This window comes from Crocuta crocuta, unplaced genomic scaffold, assembly GCF_008692635.1.
Source record: "Crocuta crocuta isolate KB4526 unplaced genomic scaffold, BGI_CrCroc_1.0 scaffold727, whole genome shotgun sequence".
NCBI classification, from domain to species: Eukaryota; Metazoa; Chordata; class Mammalia; order Carnivora; family Hyaenidae; genus Crocuta; species Crocuta crocuta.
In genome coordinates this window covers 491,181-516,498 of record NW_027527964.1, presented here as the reverse complement: position 1 = coordinate 516,498, position 25,318 = coordinate 491,181, and the positions used below count along the sequence as shown (strand labels likewise).

The 25,318-nt window shown below is 44.1% G+C and overlaps 1 protein-coding gene and 1 long non-coding RNA gene across 6 annotated transcripts in view; one reads left to right on the top strand and one right to left on the bottom strand.

The window, feature by feature from the left end:
• The window catches only part of WDR59 (WD repeat domain 59), an 84,908-nt gene that overhangs the window by 5,609 nt on the left and 53,981 nt on the right, over positions 1 to 25,318 (top strand). For 4 of the 5 annotated variants that reach the window (XM_077752793.1, XM_077752792.1, XM_077752795.1 and 1 more), the window contains exons 2-6: positions 10,057 to 10,106; positions 14,902 to 15,037; positions 20,422 to 20,507; positions 21,543 to 21,623; positions 23,740 to 23,777. In XM_077752793.1, the coding sequence (XP_077608919.1) occupies positions 10,057 to 10,106; positions 14,902 to 15,037; positions 20,422 to 20,507; positions 21,543 to 21,623; positions 23,740 to 23,777 (391 nt within the window). The remainder of the gene's footprint in view (positions 1 to 10,056; positions 10,107 to 14,901; positions 15,038 to 20,421; positions 20,508 to 21,542; positions 21,624 to 23,739; positions 23,778 to 25,318) is intronic. The other variant, XM_077752794.1, reaches the window with a different exon arrangement.
• LOC144222321 (uncharacterized) lies at positions 733 to 9,441 on the bottom strand. Its single transcript, XR_013332375.1, has 3 exons — positions 9,186 to 9,441; positions 5,574 to 5,915; positions 733 to 1,078 (listed from the first exon to the last, which is right to left on the bottom strand). It is a non-coding gene; the product is annotated as an uncharacterized LOC144222321 (long non-coding RNA).

The window sequence follows — 25,318 nt, the reverse complement described above, 5'->3', positions numbered from 1 at the left end:
TACATACATGGTGAGACATTTACATACATCTCCTCAGGCTTCTTGACTGTGGCAGTTTCTCAGATGGTGTCTTTGATGACTTTGACAGTCTTGTGGAGTACTAGTCAGGTGTTTGTAGAATATCCCTCAGTTGAGATTTGTCTGATGTCTTTCTCATGATTAGACTGGGCTTATGGGTTTGCGGGAGGACCCGAGAGATAATGTGTCATTCTCATCACATGGCATCTTACTGTGAAAGTGACATATCACTATTGATGTTGACCTGGCTGAAATAGTGCTTGTCAGGTTTCTCTGCTGTAAACTTACTCTTTTTGCCTTCTGTCTGTACTATACTATTTGGAAAATAGTCTGTATATACAGCCTAAATTTATTTATTTGTTTTTAAAATTTTTATTAAAAATTTTTTAATGTTTATTTTTGAGAGATAGAGACAGAGCACCAGTTGGGGAAGGACAGAGGGAGTCGGAGACACAGAATCAGAACCAGGCTCCAGGCTCTGAGCTGTCAGCACAGAGCCGGACATGGGACTTGACCCCATGAACCATGAGATCATGACCTGAGCCAAAGTTGGCCACTCAACCAACTGAGCCATCCATCTAGGCGCCCCCTTTGCCCCTCACAGCCTAAATTTAAACAGTGGGGAGTTCATTGGTTCATTCTTTTTTTCTTTCTTGAATTAGTTGCTTATATCAGTGTGATATTTATTTTATGCTTTGGATTATAATCCAATACTACTTTATTTATTATATTTATTTTGTTGTTCCAGTTGTCCCAGCCTTTACCAGTTGGAGCTCTTTCAGGCGGTTCATGTATTCCTTCGGCATACCCCCATCGTTGTTTGCACTTGTTTGTATGTTTTGTTGGTTTGTATGTTTTTAAAATACACAGTGCTTCCTTATTTTCTGGTGCTGTAAGATGCTTAACTCTCACCTTGTGTATTTTCCTGCCCCAGTTCCAAAATTAGCCATTTGTCCAAGGAGCCCTGGTCTCTTTTATTGGAGAAGCACATCAGGTCCTGAGGCCGGGTTAAAGAAGTGCTTGTTGCTTTTGGGGTGTCGTTGCTTCCAGGCATTCTTATCTGACAACACAGGAAATATATATGCATGTTAATCCATGAATATATGTGTATCTATAAGTATATGTATATGTAACCATGTGTATATTAAGCTGAACATGAGTTCATGTACTCTAATCCGTGATCACAAGTGTCGTTGTGGCTCTCCCCTTTGCTTATCAGTAATCTCCCAGGTCAGTCATGAGAAACGGGGCCTCAGCCATCCTCCCTCCATTTACTTAATCGTTCAATCCAAAATACATGGATGGTGATTTCAGGATTGTTAACCTATACCCTTATAGGAGTGACTTTATCAGCTGGAGTGCAGCGCTTAGGTACAGTTATTTTCCCCTTTAGTCTTACAGACTCCACTAAGGTTTTCATCATTTTTAAGCAGGCTTTCACTTCTTCACAGTGTGGTCTAGTCCTTCCTGCCTGCCTGCCTACCTTCCTTCTTCCTTCTTTCTTTTCTTTCTTTCTTTTCTCTCTCTCTCTTTCTATCTTTCTTCTTTCTCTTTCTGAAGATTTTATTTTATTAAAAAAATTTTTTTAGTGTTTTCTTATTTTGAGAGAGAGAGCATGCATGAGTACAGGCGCGCACACTGGGGAGGGGCAGAGGGAGAATCCTAAGAAGACTCTGTGCTGTCAGCTCAGAGCCTGACATGGAGCTTGATCCCATGAACTATAAGATCATGACTTGAGTCGAAATCAGGAATCCAGCACTTAACTGACTGAGCCACCCACCCACCCCAGAAATGTATTTTTAATGCAGTTGAATTTATGGGTTGTGCTTTTTCAGTCTTTTTAAGAAAAATCTATATTCTGGGTTCATAGCGGCATTCTCCAGCACTTTTTTTTCTTGCTACTCAGTTTCTTCTTTTTGAGATTAAAAATGAAGCGTCTCAACAGAAAGTGTTTTCCCTGCTGCCCTAATGGTGGGTGACTTATTAGTCTCAGAATTACAGTGGCTCTTCCAGACCAATAAAAATTGAGGCTTTTTTTCCCCTCTAAATAAACAAACCAAAAACAAAACACAACTCAGCAAATTCTTTAACTGAGAGGATATGAATAGTTAATATAGTCCAGACGTTTTCCTGGAGCAGTCCAGCTTTGGTCCCAGCTTTTCCAGTTTCCCTAAAAGTTCGTTTTGAAAGCTATGAGGGTGGAAGGGCATAGTAGGGCTGTTTTTGGTGGAAGTGACTATTATGTTGTAAATGTTGCAAATTACTTGTTTCCTACAAGATGTGATGTAAAGATCCAGTGATGAATGGGAGGAGAGTATGTACAGCCAAGAGTTGAAGGGCTTGGAGCTGGAGCGCGGTGGTAGGATCCAGGTTATGTCATCTATCTGCCCTGTGATCTTGGGCACGTTAGCTCCTTTTAAGTTTCCATTTCTTTATGCATAGGACAAGAGTCATAGTATCTGCCTGCATCCAGGATTCCCCGCCCCCTGCCTCCTGGTTTCACTAGGAGGATTCACAGTTGTGGTTGCAGGTACAGTTTGTACAGTGAAAGGACACAAAGCAAATTCAAAGTGAAGAGGCACATGGCATGAGGTCTGGAGGAAACTAGGTGCAAGAGACCTTTCCCCGTGGAGTCCGTCAGGACATGCTTAATTCCTCCAGTATTGAATTATAGCAAAGCATGTGAAATGTCTACGAGGGAAGCTCATTACAGACTTCATGCCCGAGGTTTGTATTTGGGGCAGGTCACACAGGCTCCCTCGGGAGCACATGAACCACAGCTGCACACGCCCAGAAGGGTGGCAGGCACTCAGCATAAACCACGGTGTTTGGACACAGAATGAAGGCACAGTGAGCCACTCATCAATTAGGGAATGGTGGGAACACTCCAGATCCAAGTCCCCGGACGCCAGCCAAAAGCCAGCCTTGTAAGCAGGCCTTTCTGAGGTTGGCGTCTCGAGCCTGTTGCGGTCTTTTCTGCACACCACCTGACAGTTAATGTGAGGATTAAGTGAGATAATCTACACAGAGCACTTAGCACAGCGATCAGCATATATTAAGTGCTTGCCACGTATTAATTATTATGATTATATTAGAAAACGTGTATAAGGAAGCAACAGCCTGACAAGATAGCCTCATGGAGCCAAGAGCACTTTTGGAAGACAGCTCATCTACCCTCTTATTTTATAGATGTGTGACCTGAGATTCAGGAAGGTTAGGTGATTCTGCTAGTGATACGACTCTGTGCCATCTTAGCTGGTGGAACGTGAGGATGTTCTCATTTTAGAGCGAGACTTCCCAAGAAACACCAGTTGTGCTGAGTGTGTGAACAGAACCTCGGATATAAACCTCTAGAAAGCATTAGACAAGGCTGGTTCAAGAGCAGCCGTGGCAGCAGTGGCTGTCTCTGATTTAAACATTGGATATTGTCATTTGAGGTACTCTGATCCTTTTTATGTCAGTGGGTTTCAGTGTGTGGTTTTATTCTATAAAATATGATAGTACATACGATATAGTCACTGCTCAGGCATGTGACAGACTGATTTGCAGTGGACTGACCTAGCTCTGATTTGCGTTGATTGGATGTTTCCAGTTTGCATCGTTTGGAAGTGTTTTCATATTTTCAAACAGCTCTTTCGAATTCAGCTGAGGTTGAAAGAGGAAGAGTTGATTTCTTTGCTAGTTTGTTTGAAGAAATAAACAAACCCTGGATTTTGTTCTGCAGAGAGCAGTGGTCTGTATAGGGAGGCTTTCTTTTGCATTGAATCAGGGTAGAAAGACAGTCCTATGAAGCTGTATTATTATCTTCCCAGAGAAATAGGCTTTCTAACAGAACCATTGTGTTTATACCAAAATTTAACTGTAAATCCAAAATGAATTGGTAATGCAATCCATCTCCAAATTCAGTGTCACCTGACCATTGTAAAGTATCATACTTATTGTTTTCTAAAAGATGCAAATGTTAACTCAGGAAACAACAGATGTTGGTGAGGATGAAGAGAAATGGGAACCCTCTTGCGCTGTTGGTGGGAATGCAAACTGGTGCAGCCACTCTGGAAACAATGTGGAGGTTCCTCAGAAAGTTAAAAATAGAATTACCTTATGACCCACCAATAGCACTACTAGGAATTTATCCAAAGGGTACCAGAGTGTTGATTCATTGGGACATACATACTCCAATTGTTAGCAGCGCTAACAATAGCCAAAGTATGGAAAGAGCCCACATGTCCATCAGCTGATGAATGGATAAAGAAGATATGGTTTATATATACAATAGAATACTACTTGGCAATGAGAAATAATGAAATCTTTCCATTTGCAGCAATGTGGATGAAACTGGAAGGTATTATGCTAAGTGAAATAAGACAGAGAAAGATAAATGTTTTCACTCATACATGGAATTTGAGAAACTTAACAGAAAATCATGGGGGAAGGGAAGGGAAAAAAATAGTTTCAGAGAGGGAGGCAAACCGTAAGAGACTCTTAAATACAGAACGCAAACTGAGGGTTGATGGGGGGGACGGGGGAGAGGAAAATGAATGATGGACATTGAGGAGGGCACTTGTTGGGATGAACGCTGGGTGTTGTATGTAAGTGATGAACATGGGAATCTAGTCCCGAAACCAAGAGCACACTGTATTTTATCAATTTTGGGTGGGTGGGGGTAGCAGTTTTATTGAGATCTAATTCACCTATTGTATAATTCACCTATTGAAAGTGTACATGATTTAGTGGGATTTAGTACGTTCACAGAATGAAACCATCACCACAGTCATTTTTAGAACATTTTCATCACCCCAGGAAGAAACCCTGTACCCTTTAGTCATCACCCCTCTGCCCCCTGTCCTCCAACTCCCCCCAGCCCCATCCAATCACTAATCTGCTTTCTCCTCTATAGATTTGCCTATTTGGACATTTCCTAGAAATGGAATAATAGAATATGTGATTTTCATGACTGACTTCTTACATTTTATTTATTTATTTATTTTTAGTCTTTATTTTTAGAGAGACAGAGAGTGAGTGGGGGAGGGGCAGAGAGAGGGAGAGACAGAATCTGAAGCAGGCTCCAGGCTCTGATCTATCAGCACAGAGCCCAATGCAGGGCTTGAACCCACGGACTGGGAGATCATGACCTGAGTTGAAGTCGGACGCTTAACTGACTGAGCCACCCAGGCGACCCTCATTTAGTTCTTTTAAAGGCTCATGTATGTTGTATGTATCAGAAGCTCAGTCCATGGAGCGCCTGGGTGGCTCATTCGGTTAAGTGTCCCACTTAGGCTCAGGTCATGATCTCGCAGTTCGTGGGTTCGAGCCCCACATCAGGCTCTGTGCTGACAGCCATCTCAGAGCCTGGAGCCTGTTTCAGATTCTGTATCTCCCTCTCTCTCTGACCGTCCCCTGCTCAGGCTGTCTGTCTCTCAGAAATAAATAAAAACATTAAAAATATTTATATAAAAAAAAGACAAGTAGAATTTCAACAGCAGAGTAAGTGAAACGGACTTTCCAGGTGGGAAGAGGAGCTTAAGCATCTCTTTAGAATTGGGAGCATCGCTGACCTTGGAGATGGGAGAGCTTTGAATGGGTGTGGCCCTGGCAGGTAGAGAAGGAAGGTCAGACTGAAAAGTTCTGGAAGCATCTAATTTCTTCTGTTCCCTACGGAACACCCTACGGAAGGGTCTGAAGGCTGACGAGTTTCCACTTGATTGTCTTCAGTAGAAAATCAAGGAAGGTTTCAGAGCAGTGGATTGACGTAGTCAGAACTCCGCTATCAGAAGTTCCATGTCGGGTGGAACAGAGGAGGGGAAAGGTGCGCTGTCTGAGGTTGCTGTCCGCCAGGCTGCAGGCGTTTGGGCCTGGGCTAGGATGGGAGGCGTGGAAACAGAAGAGGCTTGGGATGCCTTTGAAAAAAGGTATTTTTTAAATTGGAAAGTCATTTAAATATGTAAATAATATAAAAATATAGGCTCATTAGAGGAATAAAACAAAAACCCTATGGGAACAACTACCATCGAAACATTCTCATACATGTTCTTCAGTGTTTTTTAAGGTGTAAGTAGCTGATTTAAATTTCAGTTCATAGTAGGTATAAAATACTACTTTCCTTTACTCCTCTAAGTCTTTAATCTCCCTTCCTGCACGCTGCTGGCAAATTCTCCCACAGGGAATTCTCTCCTAGCCATCACTGGGGCTCCTTTCCTCTCTTGCAGCAGGATCACAGGGTTCCTGTGCTTCTTAACACCCTGATGCCCACACTTAGCATCTCCCTGCCAGTCCCTGCCTGTGCCGGAGGTGAGGAGGCCTTCCGGGGGACTTCTGTCCCCTACGGAACACCAGCTTCCACTCTGGTTAGGGGATCTTCACTTTTCTGCTTTCCCTCTTTCCATTCTCCCTGACAGCCCAGCATGACCGTCTGTCATGTGCTGCTACTAACATGATGTTGGCCCCTGTTTCCTGAGTGGGGGTAGGGAGGCAGCAGTTAGGTGGGTTTCTTGTCTTCCTTTTAAATAATAACTTCCTCTAATGAGGTGATATGGTGAGTTATGATACTCTCTTTGCAGTTTTGGCTGCTGCATTTTTCTATGTCACTTTTAAACACTTTCAGAATATTCTATTATGTAAATATGCATAATTTACTTGTAGATAACATGAAATGATTGGGGCGCCTGGGTGGCTTAGTCGGTTAAGCGTCCGACTGTCGTTTAGGTCATGATCTCGCGGTTCGTGGGTTCGGGCCCCGCGTCGGGCTCTGTGCTGACTGCCAGCTCAGAGCCTGGAGCCTTGCTGACGTCCAGCTCAGAGCCTGGAGCCTGTTTCAGTCTGTGACTCCCTCTCTCTCTGACCCTCCCCTGCTCATGCTGTCTCTCTCTCTCTCTCTCTCCGAGAAAGAAATAAAAACATTAAAAAAATTAAAAAAAAACAAAAAAAACCATGAAATGATCAACTCTATATAAAAGTTTTTATGTTTTTGGATGGATTCTGGAGTTGGAATTTTTGAGTCAAAGGGCATGATTTTATGATTATTATTAATTATTGTTACTGGCTCACTCTTTGTTATCCCTGTACCACAAACTTAGCGGGTTGAAATAGTGCCCACTGATTGGCTCACAGTTCTGTCCTTCAGAGGTCCAGGCACTGCACGGCTGTTTTCTCTGTTTAGTCCCCTAAGGTGTCAGTTGGCTGTGTTCTCATCCGGAGGCTCAGTGGCCTAAGGAAGAATCAGCTAAGAGACCAATTCACATTGTTGGCAGAAAGAAACTGAGGTCCCTGTTTCCTTTCTTTTCTTTTTTTTTTATTATTATTTTTTATTCTTTTTAAAAATTTTTGAGTTTCAGTCTTCATGTTTTATGAAATAAAAAGTTTGGCCTTTTTATTGCATGAAACCAAAAGTGGCACAGGTTGGGGGACTAGTGGAGGAGGGTGGGGGCTGAGGAGGAGCTGGGAGACACCCCTTCCCCAGCTCCTGGGTAATGACACCTCACTTCTTGCATAATTTCTGGCATCTTCTCACCTGGAATGCGGGCTCTCTCCACATCTCGGAGAAAAGGAGGGGATCACATGCTCATTGTCATAATGGCATTCTGGAGGGGTGGAGGAAGTTCCCTCCTCGCTCACTATCATCTCAAGGGGTTTTCTTTTTTCTTTCATTTTTTTTTTTTTGAAGTTTATTATTGATTTTAAGAGAGAGAGAGAGAGAGAATCCCAAGCAGGCCCAGTGCTGTCAGCACAGAGCCCTATATGGGGCTTGATCCCACAAAGAACGAGATTGTGACCTGAACCAAAATCAAGAGTTGGATGCTTAATAGACTGAGCTACCCAGGTGCCCCTTCTTTCATGTTTAAGTAAGTTCTGCACCCAACATGGGGCTTGAACTCCTAACCCCGAGATCAGGAGTCACGTGCTCTACCAACTGAGCCAGAGCCAGGCGCTCCTTTTAAAAATGTCTTACTGAAATCTCTGTTTTCTTGCTGGTTGTTATTTAGGGAACACTCTCAGCTCCTAGAGGTCACTTACAGGGCCTTGCCATGTGGCCCCACCTCCGCAGCTAGCAGCAATCTTCCTGACATAAATGCCTCATCCTTAGACTCTCTGAGTGCCTCTGCTTCTGAGCTCTACACCTAGACTCACAGGGCTGAAGTGATTAGGTTTCTCTCCCCACAACCCTCAAACAGAAACTCTGTACTCAGTGAACAGTAACTCCCCATCCCCTACTCCCTGCCCCCTTCCACTTCTGTTCTGCTTTACCTTATGAATTTACCCATCCTAGGTACCTCATGTAAGTGACTTCCTGCAATATTTGTTCTTTTGTGCCTGGCTTCTTTAACTTAGCATAATATTTTCTTTTTTTTTCCTTTTTTTTTTTTTTTACAAATAGTTTATTGTCAAATTAGTTTCCACATAACACTCAGTGCTCATCCCCACAAGTGTCCTCCTCCATGCCCATCCCTCCTCCCCCCCACATCCATCAGTCCTCAGTTTTTGTCAGCATTCAAGAGTCTCTCATGGTTTGCCTCTCTCCCTTTCCCCCACCATTTCCCCCCTTCTTCTCCCCCTTGTTCCTCCGTCAAGTTCCTCCTAATCCTCCTATACGTGCAAACATATGATATTTGTCCTTCTCTGCCTGACTTATTTCGCTCAGCATAACACCCTCAAGGTCCATCCATGTTGCTACACATGGCCAGATTTCATTGTTTCTCATTGCCATGTAGTATTCCATGGTATAGATAAACCACATCTTCTTGATCCATTCATCTGTTGATGGACACTTAGGCTCTTTCCATGTTTTAGCTATTGTGGGGAGTGCTAGCATAATATTTTCAAGGTTCATCCATACAATAGTATGTATGCCATTGTATGCGTACACCACGTTTTGTTTGGACATTTGGGTTGTTTCAGGTCGCTTTATCTTAAGGTCAACTGATTTGGAACCTCAATAGCATCAGCTAAATCCCTTCACAGTAGCACCTAGGTTAACGTTTGAATAACGAGGAGAATGTGTGTGTACAGCAGGGGCCCAGAATGTTGGGTCCACCTTGGGATTCTGCCTACCACACACCCCCTGGAAAGATCGTACTACCCCTGGTTGGAGGTACCATCTTGCCTGCTTTCATACTTTTAATCTATAAATTGTTCAGAAGTGTGTGGAAATTGCATCTCATTTCACTGCCTACCTTTCCAGCTGGACTGTTCTCTGCTCATGACTCCAGTGAGATGAAGGATGCATAACAATCACTTTTTAGCCTTCAGTGAGAGCACTCTGGTTTCTTGTCCCCAACGTTACCTGACATATTTCTTGAGGGTATATAAGAGTGAGCACTAGTGTCCTGAGAATGCGGCAGGATTTGGACTTGTTTGAATAAGAGAATTTAGAGCTGTAACTGCCATGATTTAAGTCAGCCTCATGCTTCAGCCTGAATGAAAATTCATTTGATTCAGTGTGGTCCTGAAAAGATGGTGCTCCCTAGGAACTGGGAGAGCTGGGAAATGGAAATCATAGAAGGTGCTAGAAATCTCAAGATTAAACGGCAACTGAGCATCTCAGTAACAAGATGGTGACCATGGATTCAGCATGGGTGGTGTTTGAATAGTACCACTTACCATTTGGCTTGGAGGAGAAGTCCATGCCCTTTGGAAAGGCATGGGGGTAATGTGGGGTGAGGTAGGGGTGTGTGTGTGTGTGTGATGTCCCAGGCTAGGTTTTGCTTGGAAGGGGCTCTTAGCAGCTCTGTTAGCTCCAAGCTAGTTAGATTCTCTAAGAGTTCTAAGATTATGTCTCCACAATTTAGAACACGCCAGCTTGCTTGTATGCAATCCCGTTGTCAGGGAACGGATAGCATCTGCCCTATCAAGGAAGGTGAGTATGAGATCTGGTTGAGGATTAGAAGGGAATAAAAGCATCCACTGTAGAGACCTGATAACACCTGCCAGCAGGGGACTTACCTGGGCCACGAGAAGAGGGGGCCCCAGAGGTGACCACCCACTTGTCTTCTTCAGCCTGAGCTGGCTCTGCTGGCAGGACTGAATCTGTGTTCTCTGTCACAGGCGACCGCAATGTCCGTGGACTGTCTGGGGCAGCATGCTGTGCTCTCCGGGTAAGTGAGCCCACACTGTTCCTCTGCCGCAATTTCTGGGAACAAATGGCAAATCGAGAGGTTTCTGGGAAGTTGGAAAATGCTCTTTATCTTTAAGGATTGTGGTCGTAGGGTTTAGTTCTGCTATCCTAGTGACCTCAGGGGTACTTAACAGGGCTTACTTGCAGTTTATTTTTGTCTCTGCCCTAACATGTAAGTGATAACATTCCCTTGAAATTTGAGTGTCTGAGAGTTTGGTCTTGGAATTGCAATTTTCTGTTTATTGCCCAGAAGGGAGTAAAAGCATCCACTGTAGAGATCTGATAATATCTGCCAGCCAGGGACTTACCTGGGCCACGGACCCTGCAGAAGGGCTCCATCTGGTATGGTCTCACAGGATCAAGTTCTAGTTTGGCAATGCCGTTAATTATGATGAGCCCCTGGACATTTATCCAGTTGGTCTCCCGGACTTTGGTTTTCTTGTGAAGAAATTTGATTTCATTATGAAGAAATAGAACTACATAATTTCTGTAGTGTTTTCCAGCCCAGTATTCCTAAGATTCTGGCAACTAAGGGCCATCCTAGCATTTGCTAATCACTCTGCCATTGTACCAGTATAATGCCATTTAATGGTCTGAGGCCTCCTCCCCTTTCTTACTCACCACATCTCTAAGTCTGCAGTGTTTTCATTACCTTACTTGTTTATGAACCCACTTCTAAATAATGACCTAGTTTCTGTTTCATTATTTTATTCTGAAATCATATTTTAGTTTATTTTTTTGAAATCATATTTTAATTTACCTTAGAAAAAGCATAGCAGGGGCACCTGGGTGGCTCAGTCGGTTGGGCACCCGACTTCGGCTCAGGTCATGATCTTGTGGTGCGTGGGTTCAAGCCCCGCGTCAGGCTCTGTGCTGACAGCCAGCTCAGAGCCTGGAGCCTGTTTCAGATTCTGTGTCTCCTCTCTTTGACCCTCCCCTGCTCACGCCGTCTCTCTCAGAAATAAATAAAACATTAAAAAAAATTTTTTAATTAAAAAAAAGCATAGCAAACATTTAAATAATTCAAAAGGCTTTACACTGGGAAGTAAGTTTCCCTCCTCTCGTTGACCCCATCCCCAGAGACAGTTATCAATACCATTTGCTTGTGTCACACTGGATACATAAATAAAGAAAAATTGGTATGTTTCTTTACTGCCCCCTCTGCAGTCACTTAAAAAAAAAAAACCTTTAGTGAGACATAATTCACAGACCATGCAATTTACCCATTTAAAGTATGCAAGCCAATGGTTTGGGAAATATATTACTCATCTCCTATACCAGTTTTAAAACTTTTTCTTTTTTTTCAAATCAAGGAAATACCTATACCTAGTTGAAAAGGTCAAATAGCATTACAGGATTATATTGTCAGACAGCAGAATCCTACCTCACCTTTTCCCCACCCCGATCCCACTCATTAGAAGCAACTATTTGAGACTCTTTTAGCTGTTTCTCTGAGGTTGCCTCCATTTTTCCAAATAATACACGAATACTGTTATCTTGATTTGTCCAGATATTAAAAATTGACTTCTTAAAATAGATGAGGATTTAGCACTTTTACTTTGCTCTGTGAGTACCTTATTTCCCTCTCCTTCCAATATGGTTATATAACAATTGTTGGGTTGAATCAGTATTTGGGGTTCCTAGAGTAATTTTGAGAGGTCCTATACCATTCTGATTCTGGACTTTGTATGTGGCCTATTTTTTCTGTTTGGAAGCTTTAAAATGCTGTCTTTGTTTCCAGTGTTCCTTTTATCTCCAAGTGTGTGAAATTTTCACCGTGACTGCTTTGGTGTGTCTTTTTTTCATTCATTGTGCTGGACACTTAAAGGGGTCTCGTCTTTTTTTTTTTTCTTTTTTTTAGTATCATTATTTGTTTTATCTAAACAAATAGACATACACTTGGCATCATGTAGCTATTGTTAACAACCCACAAAATACTGAGCACCTGAGTAGCTTAGTTGGTTAAGCATCCAGCTTTGGCTCAGGTCATGATCTCACAGTTCGTGGGTTTGAGCCCTGTATTGGCTTCTCTACTGAGAGCCTGCTTCAGATCCTTTGCCCTCTTCTCTCTCTGCCCTTCCCTGCTTGCACTTTCTCTCTCTCTCAAAAGTAAATAAACATTTAAAAAAAAAAAACCCTCAAGTGCTAAGGAATAACTCTGTCTCAAATGTTAGACTTCTCTGCATTCACTGTTGTGGACATTATCATTTGTAGCATCCGAGGAGAGAATGGATTATGTCACTGGAAATCAACACCTGTTTTGGTGTGTTCTTAGGTACATACCTTTTTTATTTTTCAGCATGATCTTGAAGGTTCACCATTTTGTCTTCTTATACTGAACTTGAAAATATGTACAGGGAAGAATGTACTTGAGTGAACAGCTCTAGTAAATTTACCAATATATACGCCCATGTGATTCCCATTCAGATTAAGACCCCGTGTAATTTTTAGCACTGTTGGAAGGCCCTTTCAATCTGGAAAGTCTGTGTCTTCCAGTTTGGAGAAGTTTTCCTGCGTTGTGTCTTTGGTAATTTCCTCCTATTTTCTTCCCTCATTCTTTTTGGAGCTCTTCGTCCATGTTGCATATCCTATGTGGATTCTCTTTTGGTCCTTTTTGTTTTGTGTTCTGAGAGTTTCCTTCAGCTTTAACTTTCTACTCTTCTGTCAGATTTCTTTATGCCACCTGTGCTTTTCATTTCCAGGAGCTCCTTTCTGTTCTCCGTTCTTCACCTCATTTTCTTTTCCCTCTCTGACAATATTAATTATAGGTTTCTTCTTTCCTCGGCACTACCCATTTCTTTTTTTGTCTTTTGATTGTGTTGGTCCCTGTCTTTCAGATTTCCTTTGTGACTGATACCTGGCTCTCGGTTAACTGTCGAAGAGTGATCAGTTTACATGTGTGACGGTGGGGTTCTTTGGAAGGAGGTCATGTGGGAACCAGACCTTTTTTTGGAGGGTGCCCAGATGTCATTACTTCCTGGGTTCCGGGTTCCATATTGTTACTTGATTGCTTTTGTCTTTTTCTTGGGCTGGTCATTTTCCCCTGAGAAGAATCCTTTTGTCACTGGTCATTGTGTGAAGACTACAGATCAGCCGTAGCGGAAGAGGCCTGAGGGTCTCACATTCCACTTCCTGCCCTGTTTTGAGCACAGCTCCTCATATTCCCACGCTAGCAGCCGTTCGTCCCAGGCCTGGGGCTCCTCTGAAGTAGTTTGTCTAAGGCCGGGGTGAAGGAGAGGTGGTCACCCGGCTCTGTGAGGTACGCACAAACCCCTCTCCTTAGTCCCCTTTCAGACAGTTCCTGTTCTGTCCTGCCTTTGGTTTTGCAGGCCTCGCTCTCCCCCTGCTGCAGGCTGATGCCTCCGGCTCCTGAGGCGGCCTTGTCTCTCATTCACATCCCCGCTGCAGGCCCTTGGGTGTTTGCTGTCTTTTGATCGAGTACCATTTGTCTGTTTGCTTTTCATTTCCTCTCTCATTTTCTTTGTCTTTGTGGGTTTCTGTGTTTTATATTTTTACTTTGACTTTTGTGGGTCTTCAGGGGAGAATAAAGATAAACCGTATGTTCAGTCAGGCATGTTTATCCTGAAGCACCCACTTTTTTCCTGCTGCTGTGCATTTGCTCTTTAATGTCCCTGAGCTCCCCTGTTCACGCATGCCCCCTGTTTACAGCTCTCAGCCTTTCCCTGTTTTTCATACTAAGAGGAAGATGCCAGCCTGCCTGCTGCAGAATCAAGTGATTCCTTCAGAGGAGGTCAGAGATTCTAGATCTTTGTTCTGTCCAGCAGTTCTGGAAATTCTGTGACTTTGTCTTACCTGTGCTTTCTTTCTTCTCCCCAACCTTCTCTTCTAGGGTTTCTGCTAGATGTTTACATGCTGTGTTAACTTGCATTTCCCATCTCTTCTGAGCAGGGACTATTAATCTTTTTCTTCACCATTGAGCCCACCTGTTCTCCTTGATGCCTGGGGGCTTGGAGTGCTCTCGAACAACAGCTGATTAATGGCTGTCGAGATGTTGATTCACACACCAAGGATTTTTCACTTAAAACACAGGGAAAATAGGCAAACATGGGACATTCCTGTTTTCAGATCCTTTATATTGATTGGCACCTTGAACATCATTAGCCCTTAATATGTTATTTTCATTATCATTTTATTGGTTACTATTTCCCTCCCAATAGACTTAATTTAATTGCCTTTGCCAGGTAGTCAACTTGCAAGGGAATTTGAGATTTTCTCCAGGATTTTTGGCTACGTGATAAGTGATAGGTTTAACACACATTTACTGAATGCAAAGCATTGTGCCTGGTGAGGAAGGACATACAGACACTGAAGACATGTTCCGTGCTCCGCTCACTGGGTCCAGGACCAGAGCCTTACCATCGGTAGTTGTACTGTGGGGATCAGGGCTGCCTCCACAGTGCAAACTGCACAGGGGGAGTTGTGTGGGCACCAGAACTACCCCCAGCTGAGCGATTGGGAAAGGCCTGAGTGGAGTGGGCTTGGAGCTGAAGCTGGTGGGAAGATGTCAGACTCCCAAGGATCCAGTCGGGAAGCCCATCTCTGGAGACAGGCTCTTGCAGGGACGTGGCTCCTGCTTGGTGAACTGTCACCTTGAATTCCACCTGCCACTTGTATGCCTTTCAGAGTAGATAAATGTCATATAAATCTGGGGATATTTTGAGCACTGGCTGTAAACCATATGTAATTCCAAATGTGCTTTTCTGTCTTAATGCTAATGCTATTATATTGTCATAATGTTGATGTTGTTTTCCTAGCCGCCGATTCTTATACATCGTTAATCTAGATGCCCCTTTCGAAGGTCACCGAAAGATCTCTCGCCAGAGCAAGTGGGACATTGGAGCTGTGCAGTGGAATCCTCATGACAGCTTCGCACACTATTTTGCAGCTTCGGTGAGCCATTTAAGGAGTACAGGAAAAGGCTGTTAAAGTGTGAGCCGGGGCTGGTCGGTCTATGTTCTATGTAGAGAAGAGAACGTAACTCTCATTTCTCAGGCAGAAAAGACGTGTGGATGGTTCTAAAAGGAAGATAGAGGCAAATTAAAGACACATATGTATACATGCACATATGGTGTGTATCTATATACGAACAGAGCTGCTGGTACCATCGGTGTCAGATCTTGTGTTTCTGAGATCCAGATTTTGAAAGGGAAATGAGTAGATGCCTCCACTTCTGTGTGTGATAAGAACTGGTTTCCACTGACAGGAATGTAACTGGACAGTGACTCTGACCTTCACTGCTTTCAGAGGGATCAGAAGACTCCATATACCCTTTCACTTGAATGGAATCCTTCTGTTTTTAAAAGTTTATTTATTTATTTATTTTGAGAGAGAGAGAGAGGGAGAACAAGTTGGGGAGGAGCAGAGAGAGAGGAAGAGAAACAGAATCCTAAGCAGGCTCCACACTATCATCACAGAGCCCGCCACAGTGGCTTGTGAGATCATGACCTGAGCTGAAACCAAGAGTCAGGTGCTTAACTGACTGAGCCACCCAGGTGCCCCAGGAAGGGGTCCTTTCTTGACTGGGATTCATTAGATTGGCTAACCTCCTGATATTATATGTGTCTTTTTATATGTGATTTCTTCCAGGAAAAAGATGTATACATTTTATTGTTTTTTCAAGGGATTCATGACGGAAAGAAAGATCTAGGCTAGATCGTCTCTGATATCTCATCAGATTCTATACCAGCATTCTACTCTCCTAGAATTAGAGATCTAAACCTTTGGCTCCTTTGCACTGAGCTGGAAGAACAGTATTTAAAGAACACTTCTTATCATCCAGGGGATGCAAGCAGTCACAGTGCTGTCTGGCTCCATTCTTATCAGAAATGACAGTCTGTGAGAGGGAAGCACCTGAGAAAAAGAAAGAAAAGCAACGTTGTCAGCTTTAGAAGGAACAAAAAGCTGCTCTTCCCCGTCATTTCCAAAATAGAATCTGACTGTCTGGGGTGTCTGGGTGGCTCATTTGGTTGAGTGTCTGACTCTTGATTTCGGCTCAGGTCACTATCTCACGGTTCATGGGTTCAAGCCCTGTGTCACGCTCTGACAGTGTGGAGCCTGCTTGGGATTCTCTCTCCCTCTCTCTGCCCCTACCTTGATTGTGCTCTGTCTCTAAATGAGTAAATAAACAAACAAAGAATCTTTGTGACTCTCACCATGGACATCTGAGGTTGAACTGGTTTGGGGGGCTGTTCTGAAGGAGAAGTTAGGGCCAGTCTACTGCTTTCCCATTCCCGAAACCCTTTCCTGTGAGTTAGGAAAAAATGCTCTTTGTGTTGGCTTACACCTTAGGAGTTTTGTTCCTCTCTCATCCTCAGCCCCTGATTGTTTGGTCCAGGGGTCCTAGACCTGGGCTCCAGTGGCCTCTCAGGCCAGATAATTCTTTGTAGCAAGATCTGTCCTGTGCACTGTAAGAGACAAAGCAGCATCCCTGGCTCCTACCTACCTAATCCCAGTAGCATCTTCGCCATTCCCATCACCATGACAACTGAAAATGTCTCTAGATGTTATTAAATGTCCCAGGGAAGCAAAATTGCCCCTTATTGGGAACAACTGATTTAGGCTAACCAGTCAGTAGTTGGCCTAAGTGGATTAACATTGCATTTGTTTACGAACGGTGAGATAGCCTTTTTTTTCCTTTGGACAGTCATTTTAAAGTAGACAGTTTAATGTTATTTACATTCACACGTTACACAGCCCCTGCCCTTCTCTAGTTCCCAAACATTTCCATCACTCCAGAGTAAAACTTTACTCTCTACCACGAAGCGGTTTCTCCCTATGCCCCTCCCCACAGCCCCTGACAGCCACCAGTCTGTGTTCTGTCTCTGGATTTATCTGTTCTGGATATTTCATATAAATGGAAACATAGAATACGTGACCTTTTGTGTCTGCTGTAGCATGTATCTGTGCTTTACTCTTTTTTTTTATGGCTGAATAGTATTCCATTGTATGACTATACCATGTTTTGTTTAATCGTTCATTCTCTGATGGACGTTTGGCCTGGCTTCTGTCAGTAAGGTGGAAGTGGACAGGTGTGTAACTGTACTTTCTTCAGTACGTGTTTTCAGTTGTTTTGGGTATGTACTTTGGAGTGGAATTGCAGGGTAAGCCTGTGTTTAACTTTTTGAAAAACCATCAGACTTTTCTACAGTAGCTGAGTTGTTTTATAGTCCTACCAGCAGTGTTCCAGTTTATCCGCATTCTCACCAAAATCATTGTTTTTCTGTTTTGTTTTTTTTTTATTTTTAAAGTATAGCCATCCTAGTGGGAGAAAGTGGTATCGTACTGTGGTTTTGATTTGCATTTCCCTAATGACTAATGATGTTGAGCATCTTTTCATGTGCCTGTGGGCAATTTGTGTATCTTTTTTTGAGAGATATCTATGCAAATCCTTTGCTCATTTTGAAATTGGGTTTTATGTCTTTTTGCTGCTGAGTTGTCAGCGTTCTTTATATATTCTTGATACTAGACTCTTACCAGAGATATGATTTGCAAGTATGTCTCTAATTCTATTGTCTTTCACTTTATTAATAATGTCCTTTGATATATAAAAGGCTTGATTTTGATAGAATTCAATTTATTGATTTTTTTTTCTTTTGTTGTTCTTGGTTGGAAGGCAGCCTTTCTCAGGAGAAAGAGCTTTGGAGTTAGGCATATGTGAGGTCAGGTCCTAGTTTTGATACTCACTATTTTATTTTTAGTACTCTCCTGACTTTCTGAGCCTCAGCTGCCTCACTTCTAACATGGGTGATGACCCGCTCTGTACAGCGTTGTGTGACAGAGCAGAGGGCAGGTTTCTTAAGATTCCAAGTACAGTAGGACTCCTGGGTGGCTCAGTTGGTTGAGTGTCCAACTGTTGATTTTGGTTTAGGTCATGGTCCCAGGGTTGTGGGATTGAGCCCCATGTTGGGCTCTGTGCTGAGTATGGAGCCTGCTTAAGCTTTCTCTCTCTCTCTCTCTCTCTCTCTCTCCGGGCACCTAGGGTGGCTCAGTTGGTTAAGCATCCGACTTCAGCTCAGGTCATAATCTTGTGGTCCGTGAGTTCGAGCGCCGTGTCAGGCTCTGTGCTGACAGCTCAGAGCCTGGAGCCTGCTTCAGATTCTCTGTCTCTCTCTCTCTGCCCCTCCCCTGCTCATGCTCGCTCGCTCTCTCTCTCTCTCTCAAAAATAAAGATTAAAAAAATTTTTTAATGATTCTTTCTCTCTCTCTCCCTCCCTCTCCCTCTGTCTGACCCTCTCCTCCACTTGTGCTTTGTCTCTCTCTTTAAAATAAATAAAATTTAAAAAAATTTATAAAAACAGAAAGATTCCTAGGACGTAGACTGGTATTAGCAGACCCTCTAGCAATGACAGGGGATATTTTTATAAGATGGGGGGGACTTTTCTTTTTACTCCTGTTCCCATTGGAAGCTCTTTTGAATCCTAACCTTTGACTAGGAACCTATTTAGAATTGGAAACTGGCATTTCTGGATAAAAACCTCAGAACTTTCTACATCTGTCCATCTCTGAGCTAAAACGAAAATCAGTCTAGTAATATATAGATATTAATAGATTTGCATCTATATTATCAGTTCAGAAATTATTAGATAGCCTGTGTATCAGTAATCAGTCTGTTGCTGTCTTTCTTTATTCACTTTTGGTATGTTTCGTAAGCTCATGATATTTAGATATTCTGCTGGCTGCTTGTTTCAGTGAAATATAGCTTTTTCTTTCCTCCTTTCCCCATTGGAGTGTGTTTTTTCCTGGTCAGTCTTTCCTAGATCTTTATGCCTAACCCTTTAAGAAATTCAGTATAGGGATGCCTGGGTGGCTCAGTTGGTTAGGCATCTGACTTCAGCTTAGGTCATGATCTCATGGTTTGTGGGTTTGAACCCCAGGTTGGGCTCTGTGCTAACAGATCAGAACCTGGAGCCTGCTTCAGATTCTGTGTCTCTGTCTCTCTTTGCCCATCTCCTGCTCGTGCTGTGTCTTTTTCTCAAAAATAATAGGGGTGCCTGGGTGGCTCAGTCTGTTAAGTGTCTGACTTCAGCTCAAGTCACGATCTCACGGTTCGTGGGTTTGAGCCCCGCATCGGGCTCTGTGCTGACAGCTAGCTCAGAGCCTGAAGCCTGTTTCAGATTCTCTATCTCCCTCTCTCTCTGACCCTCCCTTGCACAATGCTGTCTCTATTTCTCTCTCAAAAATAAATAAAACATTAAAAAAAGTTTTTAAAAATACTAAAAAAAAGAAAAGAAAAGAAATTCAGTATTAGGCGCACCTGAGTAGCTCAGTTGGTTAAGCGACCTTCATCTCAGGTCATGATCTCATGGTATGTGAGTTCGAGCCCCACATCAGGCTCTGGGCTGTCATCACAGAGCCTGCTTCAGATCCTCTGTCTCCCTTTCTCTCTGAATCTCTCTCTCTAAAAATAAACATTAAGAAAAAAAAATAATAAATTCAGTATAGGCATATTTCTAGGAGTCTTGTATAATTTTGCTTTCTAGGATACCCCTTTGATAGTGGTTTTGTTTTCTTGTGTATATGTGTTTTTTAAAGTGTTATGGATGGACTCTGGGCTTTTGATAAGTAGGGAGGGTGAGCTGAAAGCATCTAGTGTGACAGCAGCTGGCGAGATGGGTGTGTGATGCTCAGAGTTGGGAGTGGTCCTAGCAGTCAGGGGTGGGGGGGCAATAGGGGAGGGGTGAGGGGTGCATCTCCATAAGCCATCACTCAGGTACTACTCAGGTAGTGCCTCTGTGGCTTCAGTTTAGCTGCAGCCACTCAGGGTAGATTCACTTTGAAGATAGCACTGCCCTGCAGTTTGGAAATTTGTAGTCCTATGTGCTGAGCTCAGGTTGGCTCACATATTAATTGTACTCTTTTTTTTTTNCAGGTGCCCCTGTTTTTTTTTTTTTTTTTAATATTTTTAAATGTTTATTATTTTTGAGAGAGAGAGAGAGAGACAGAGCATGAGTGGGGGAGGGTCAGAGACAGAGGAAGACACAGAATCGGAAGGAGGCTCCAGGCTCTGAGCTGTCAGCACAGAACTCGATGTGGGGCTTGAACTTAAAACTAAGATCATGACCTGAGCTGATATTGGATGCTTAACCGACTGAGCCACCCCAGGAGATCCTAATTGTACTCATTTCTGATGGCTTTGTGAGCAAGTCAGCCTGTAGGGTCTCTGCCATGCAGATTGGTTCCTGCATGGCTTCCTCTTCTCAGCCCTGGGCAGATGGGGGTGAGAGCATGTGTTCGGGTGTGGGACTGGCTGCCTTCTTCCCCTTGTTTCTTTTCAGAGTAACCAACGGGTCGACCTTTATAAGTGGAAAGATGGCAGTGGGGAAGTTGGCACAACCTTACAAGGCCACACTCGTGTAATCAGGTAGGCACCAGCCCTCCACAGCTCGTGGCCTGTCTCACTTTGTCATAGTCCCTTGGGAAGTGACATGAAGGCTCTGTCCTCCTTCCACAACTTGACCCTCTGTGCTACATTGGCCCCGGGTGACTGCTAGGCCCTCAGTGTTCACTGAAACGGTGGCTCTCACAGTAAGGATCAGCCAGTATTTAGGAACCAGCATTCATGTAACTGCTAACCTCAGTTCCAGAAGACACTGAGACAGCCCAGTCTGGAGTGAAGAATTAGAGCTGATTTTTGCCACGGGAGGGAGACGCAGTTATGCCAGCAGAATCCTCAGCTTATGTTCGCCAGTGCGCGGGAGCACAGACAGCAGGACGCAGCCCTATGCTTGGCTGTGGGGCACAGCTGCCTCCCGCCCATGGCCTTCTGGAGTGTTCCTTGATCCATCTTGTCCTTGGGTCACTATTTCTGGGCAGAGAACACTCATCCTAGGAAGTAGCAGCAGGGAGTGCAGGAGTGGGGGAGCTGACCCGGAAGTACTGGGAAAGGCCAGATGTCTGGCCTGTGTTAACTGCGCAGTAACTGCCTTTCTAGGAGGGAGGATGTGAGTAGGGAGGTCTTACCCTTCCTGAAAGCTGCGTGGCAACATGGTGGTTTGCCACTGCTTTGAGAGATGCTCGTTTTACTCGAGGTACCTGTGGTTGAATCTGGTTTAGAAAACTACAAGTTAAAAATTATGTAATGTTTTTGCCTTGGTGTGTGTGTGTGTGTGTGTGTGTGTGTGTGTGTTTGAAGTTGAAGTCCTCCATTTTGGGAGGGAGGGGGGCAGGTGATTGTATAGCTGGTGATGACAGGGTAAAGGACCTACAAGTTTTCTTCAGAGCTCAGTTAAGTCTTGTTCATTCCCAAAGAAGTTTGGAGATTTCTAGCCTACATCATGTTAAGGAGGACCATTAATGGTGACTCTGAAGCCACTAGAAACGAAATCTGCTAGTGCTTTGGAACTGAACTCTGAATTTTTTTTCTCTTTGTTGTTCTGTTTATTTCTCATGTTCCCAGCGACTTGGACTGGGCAGTGTTTGAGCCAGATTTCCTGGTTACCAGCTCTGTGGACACGTACATCTACATTTGGGATATCAAGTAAGAACAATTAAAAGGCCAAACCGCTGGGTTGAGGGATGATCTGAGACCTTTGTTTTGGAGACCAAAGTTTGGCTTCCCCTGGGTGCAGACCCCGAGATGAGCATGCGTTGGAAGACACTGTTGAGGGGGTGACAGAGGTGCCGGCGGAAGGAGAGGTGGGGCTGGGAAGGCTGCAGACGGAGGGCACGCTGTCCCCCCGGGTGGCACCCTGAGCACATGGAGCTTATTCCTAGTGGGGACTGCTAGGTGCTAGTACAGAACTCTTCAGAGGTGTCCCACCCTCGAGGGCTCAGGAAGTGGGGGCGTCATCCCCTGTCAGTTGCTGGTGGCAGGCTGCGCCCGGATCGTCCCTTCCCTGGCACTTCGGGCCTGTCACAGAGGTTTGCAAAGCAGGCTTCAGCAGCCAGGGAAATCCCTTGTGCAGAGGGACACAGGTGCTGGCATTTGAAAGTCAGGCTGAAGCTTAACTGAAGTGGCAGATGATAGTGGGGAGTTGTGATGGGCACAGACACGCATCTGCTGCAGCAGGCGGTGCTACGAGACACATCTGCTTTGCTCCTTGTGAGGCTTCAGTCCCCCGTGCGGCTGAGAGCCACCTCTAAGGGTTCCCCTTCAGGAGGTGAAGAGGGAAGGAGCCCCGAGCCTAGGGCCTGGCATGTCGTCTGTCCCCCTTCTCCCTTTGTAGAGTACGGCTCCCTCTGCCATAACAGTTCAAGGTGACTAACCAGAGGGCATGGTGTGTAGAGTCCCCCGATGGGACCCCCTCTCCCGTCAGCGGACTGCTCCACACCCAAATGGCAGTGGCTCGGTGATGGTTGGCACCAAGAGGTGCACAGACCGGGGAAAGGGAGTCCGAGAGGGTGTGCGCAGTGGATTTCACATGCATCCCCTCGGGGAAGTGCCTCAGTGGCGTCAGTCTAACGGCAGCGCCCGAGTGGGGACAGAGCACAAAACCCGGGGGAAATGGGAGGGAGGTGTTTTTAAATAAAACCCCAGGGAGTTAGAGGCAAGGTTAGAGTATTCCTCATTTACATGAAATCATTGGTTTTATAATTTAAGGATTAAAAGATGCTGAACAGATGATTCCTTTTCAGAGTTTCTGGGTTAGTAAGCCCGAGCCACAGATTGGCCGTCCAGCCCCCCAGCCCTGGGTTGGCGCTGCGTTCTGTCACTTTACCATTTGGTGGAGAAATTGCCCTCTGGCTTTGTGGTGACCCCAGGAGTATCTCTCTCTCCAGGAGTCTCCCATTGTATCCAGGAGTAGGGTTTTCTTTTGTTTTTATTCTTAGTTGTGGTCGAAAAACTCAAAACATAAAATACGCCATCTTCACCATTTTTAAGTGTATGGTTCAGTTAAATATATTCACATTGTTGTGCATCATATCCCTAGAACTTTCTCCTCTCAGGCTAACACTCTCCTCATTAAGCACCTTCCCACTTTCTGTTTCTATGGTTTTGGCTACTTTAAATTCTTCTGACAAGTGGGAGAGGAGTCATGCAGTATTTGTCTTTTTGTGACTGACTTACTTGACTTAACATCATGTCCTCAAGGTTCATCCATGTTGTCACATGTGACAGGATTTCCTTCTGTCAGAAGGCTGGCTAATAGTCCATTGTACGGCTGGACCACATTTTGTCGATCTACTCATCTGTCAGTGGACACCTCGGTTTCCACCTGTTAGCGACTGGGACTATTGCAGTAGCTTTTTGACTTCACCTTTGAAGTGCTACTGGGAAGGTTCTTGCTGAGTTATGCCTCCGTGACTGTCCCTTCATTGCCACTAGGAGAAATGACACCAGGAGGGGCTTCTTTCGGCTTCCTCCACCCCTACAATCAGGGTCACGCCGGCCGTGCTGAATCATAGAGTTTGTTTTCTGTGGCTGCAACTATGTGATTTGAAATTCAGACTCATCCTCAGTGGAAGTAGCTGAGAAAGTTTGTCCCCTAAGGGAGACAGGCCTCCCTTTACACTTGTTTCTAAGGCCCTCACGTTCCCTCTGAGCTCCAGGTACCCACTGGAAGCAGAGTGGAGAAAGGTGTGCACAGGGTGAAAAGTACAGGTGGATGGTGGCCTATGAATTGGGCATTTGATTTCTGACTTTTCTATTTCAGGGACACAAGGAAGCCTACCGTTGCGCTGTCTGCTGTAGGTGAGTGGATACTTCCCCTGCTCCCATGGGGACTATCCCCTGCCCCACACCTGGCTCCTGCTGGAGCCTCATATAAGTGCCTCATTGCAAGGGGCTTGCTTTAGGCTGCTCTCAGGACTGCTGAGTGTGCTCAGGAGCTTATTTAAGGGTTCAAGGATGGGAGCCGAAATAGTTTGTTTTCAAACTTTTTATTTATTTATTAAAAAAATTTTTTTAATGTTTATTTTTGAGACAGAGATAGAGAAAGGGAAAGAGAGCATGAGTCGGGGAGGGGCAGAGAGAAGAGGAGACAGAATCTGAAACAGGCTCCAGGCGCTGAGCTGTCAGCACAGAGCCCAGTGCGGGGCTTGAACTCACGAGCGGTGAGATCATGACCTGAGCTGAAGTCAGATGCTTAACTGACTGAACCACCCAGGTGCCCCTAAACTTTTAACTTTTGTGGAAAATTTCAAATACCTATAAAAAATAGAAGAAGACAAACTGCCTTGTGTTCATGACCCAGCTTCCACAGTTGTGCCTGTCCAGCCAGTCTTATTTCATCTTTACCCTTGCCCACTGCCCCGCCCCCCACCCCCATCTCCTTTGGAATTATTTTGAAGTATGTCAGTGTCATATCACTTCCTCAACAAATATTTCAGTAAGTAATACTTCTACAAGAGGAGAATCCTCTATGGAAATGTAACCACAATACTACAAACGGACCTAAAAATGTTAATGGTCGCTCTTTAATATCAAATATTTAAGCAGTATTTGAATTTCCCCTAAGAGTCTCAGTTGTTGTTTTGTTTTTTTACAAATTAGTTAAATCAAAATCCAAATAGAGAACATACTTATAAATGGTTGATGGAATTCTCACCTTTTGTAATTGGTAGGTTTCTTCTCCCTCTCCTTTTTTGGTTTGTTTTTCTTCTCCTGAGGTTTATTTATTGAAGAAACCAGGTGGTTTGCCTTGCAGTTTCCCCAGAATCTAGATTATGCTGATTGGGTCCCCGTGTCATCATGTAATATGGGTACACTGAAACTTTGAAACTACTTTCTGGTCTACCTCTTCTCTTTGCTCCGTTGGAATAGACTGTTTCTGGAATTGTGTTTTGGGTCCATTGTGGGGTATTTCCACTAATTCCTCAGAGGAGAATTTGGGCACAGAACTGGTTTATCACAGCAATGAAGGTCAGTCATCAGTATTGTGTTTTGGCATACTTGTTAAAAACATACATCATCTATCTCTTAAATCCTGCTCCTTTGTATCTTTTTGTTACATTTGAATTCATATGTGGTATTTGCTCCAAAATGATTTACATGATTCTTTTTTTCCCGTATCTCCACACCTCATCATTTAAAGAGGTTGAGCATCACAACTGTATTAAGCAGGTGGATTATCTGTTCTGTGAAGTTAGGGACCACATATGTTTTGTTCAGTGCTGTAGCCCAAGGTCAGCATTTGTGCCTGACCCGAGGAGATGCTCCGTAAATGTTTGTTAGATGGCGGTGGCAGTTAAGCCCCTGTGCCTCTGTGCTAAGTGCTTAATAAATCTGTTGAT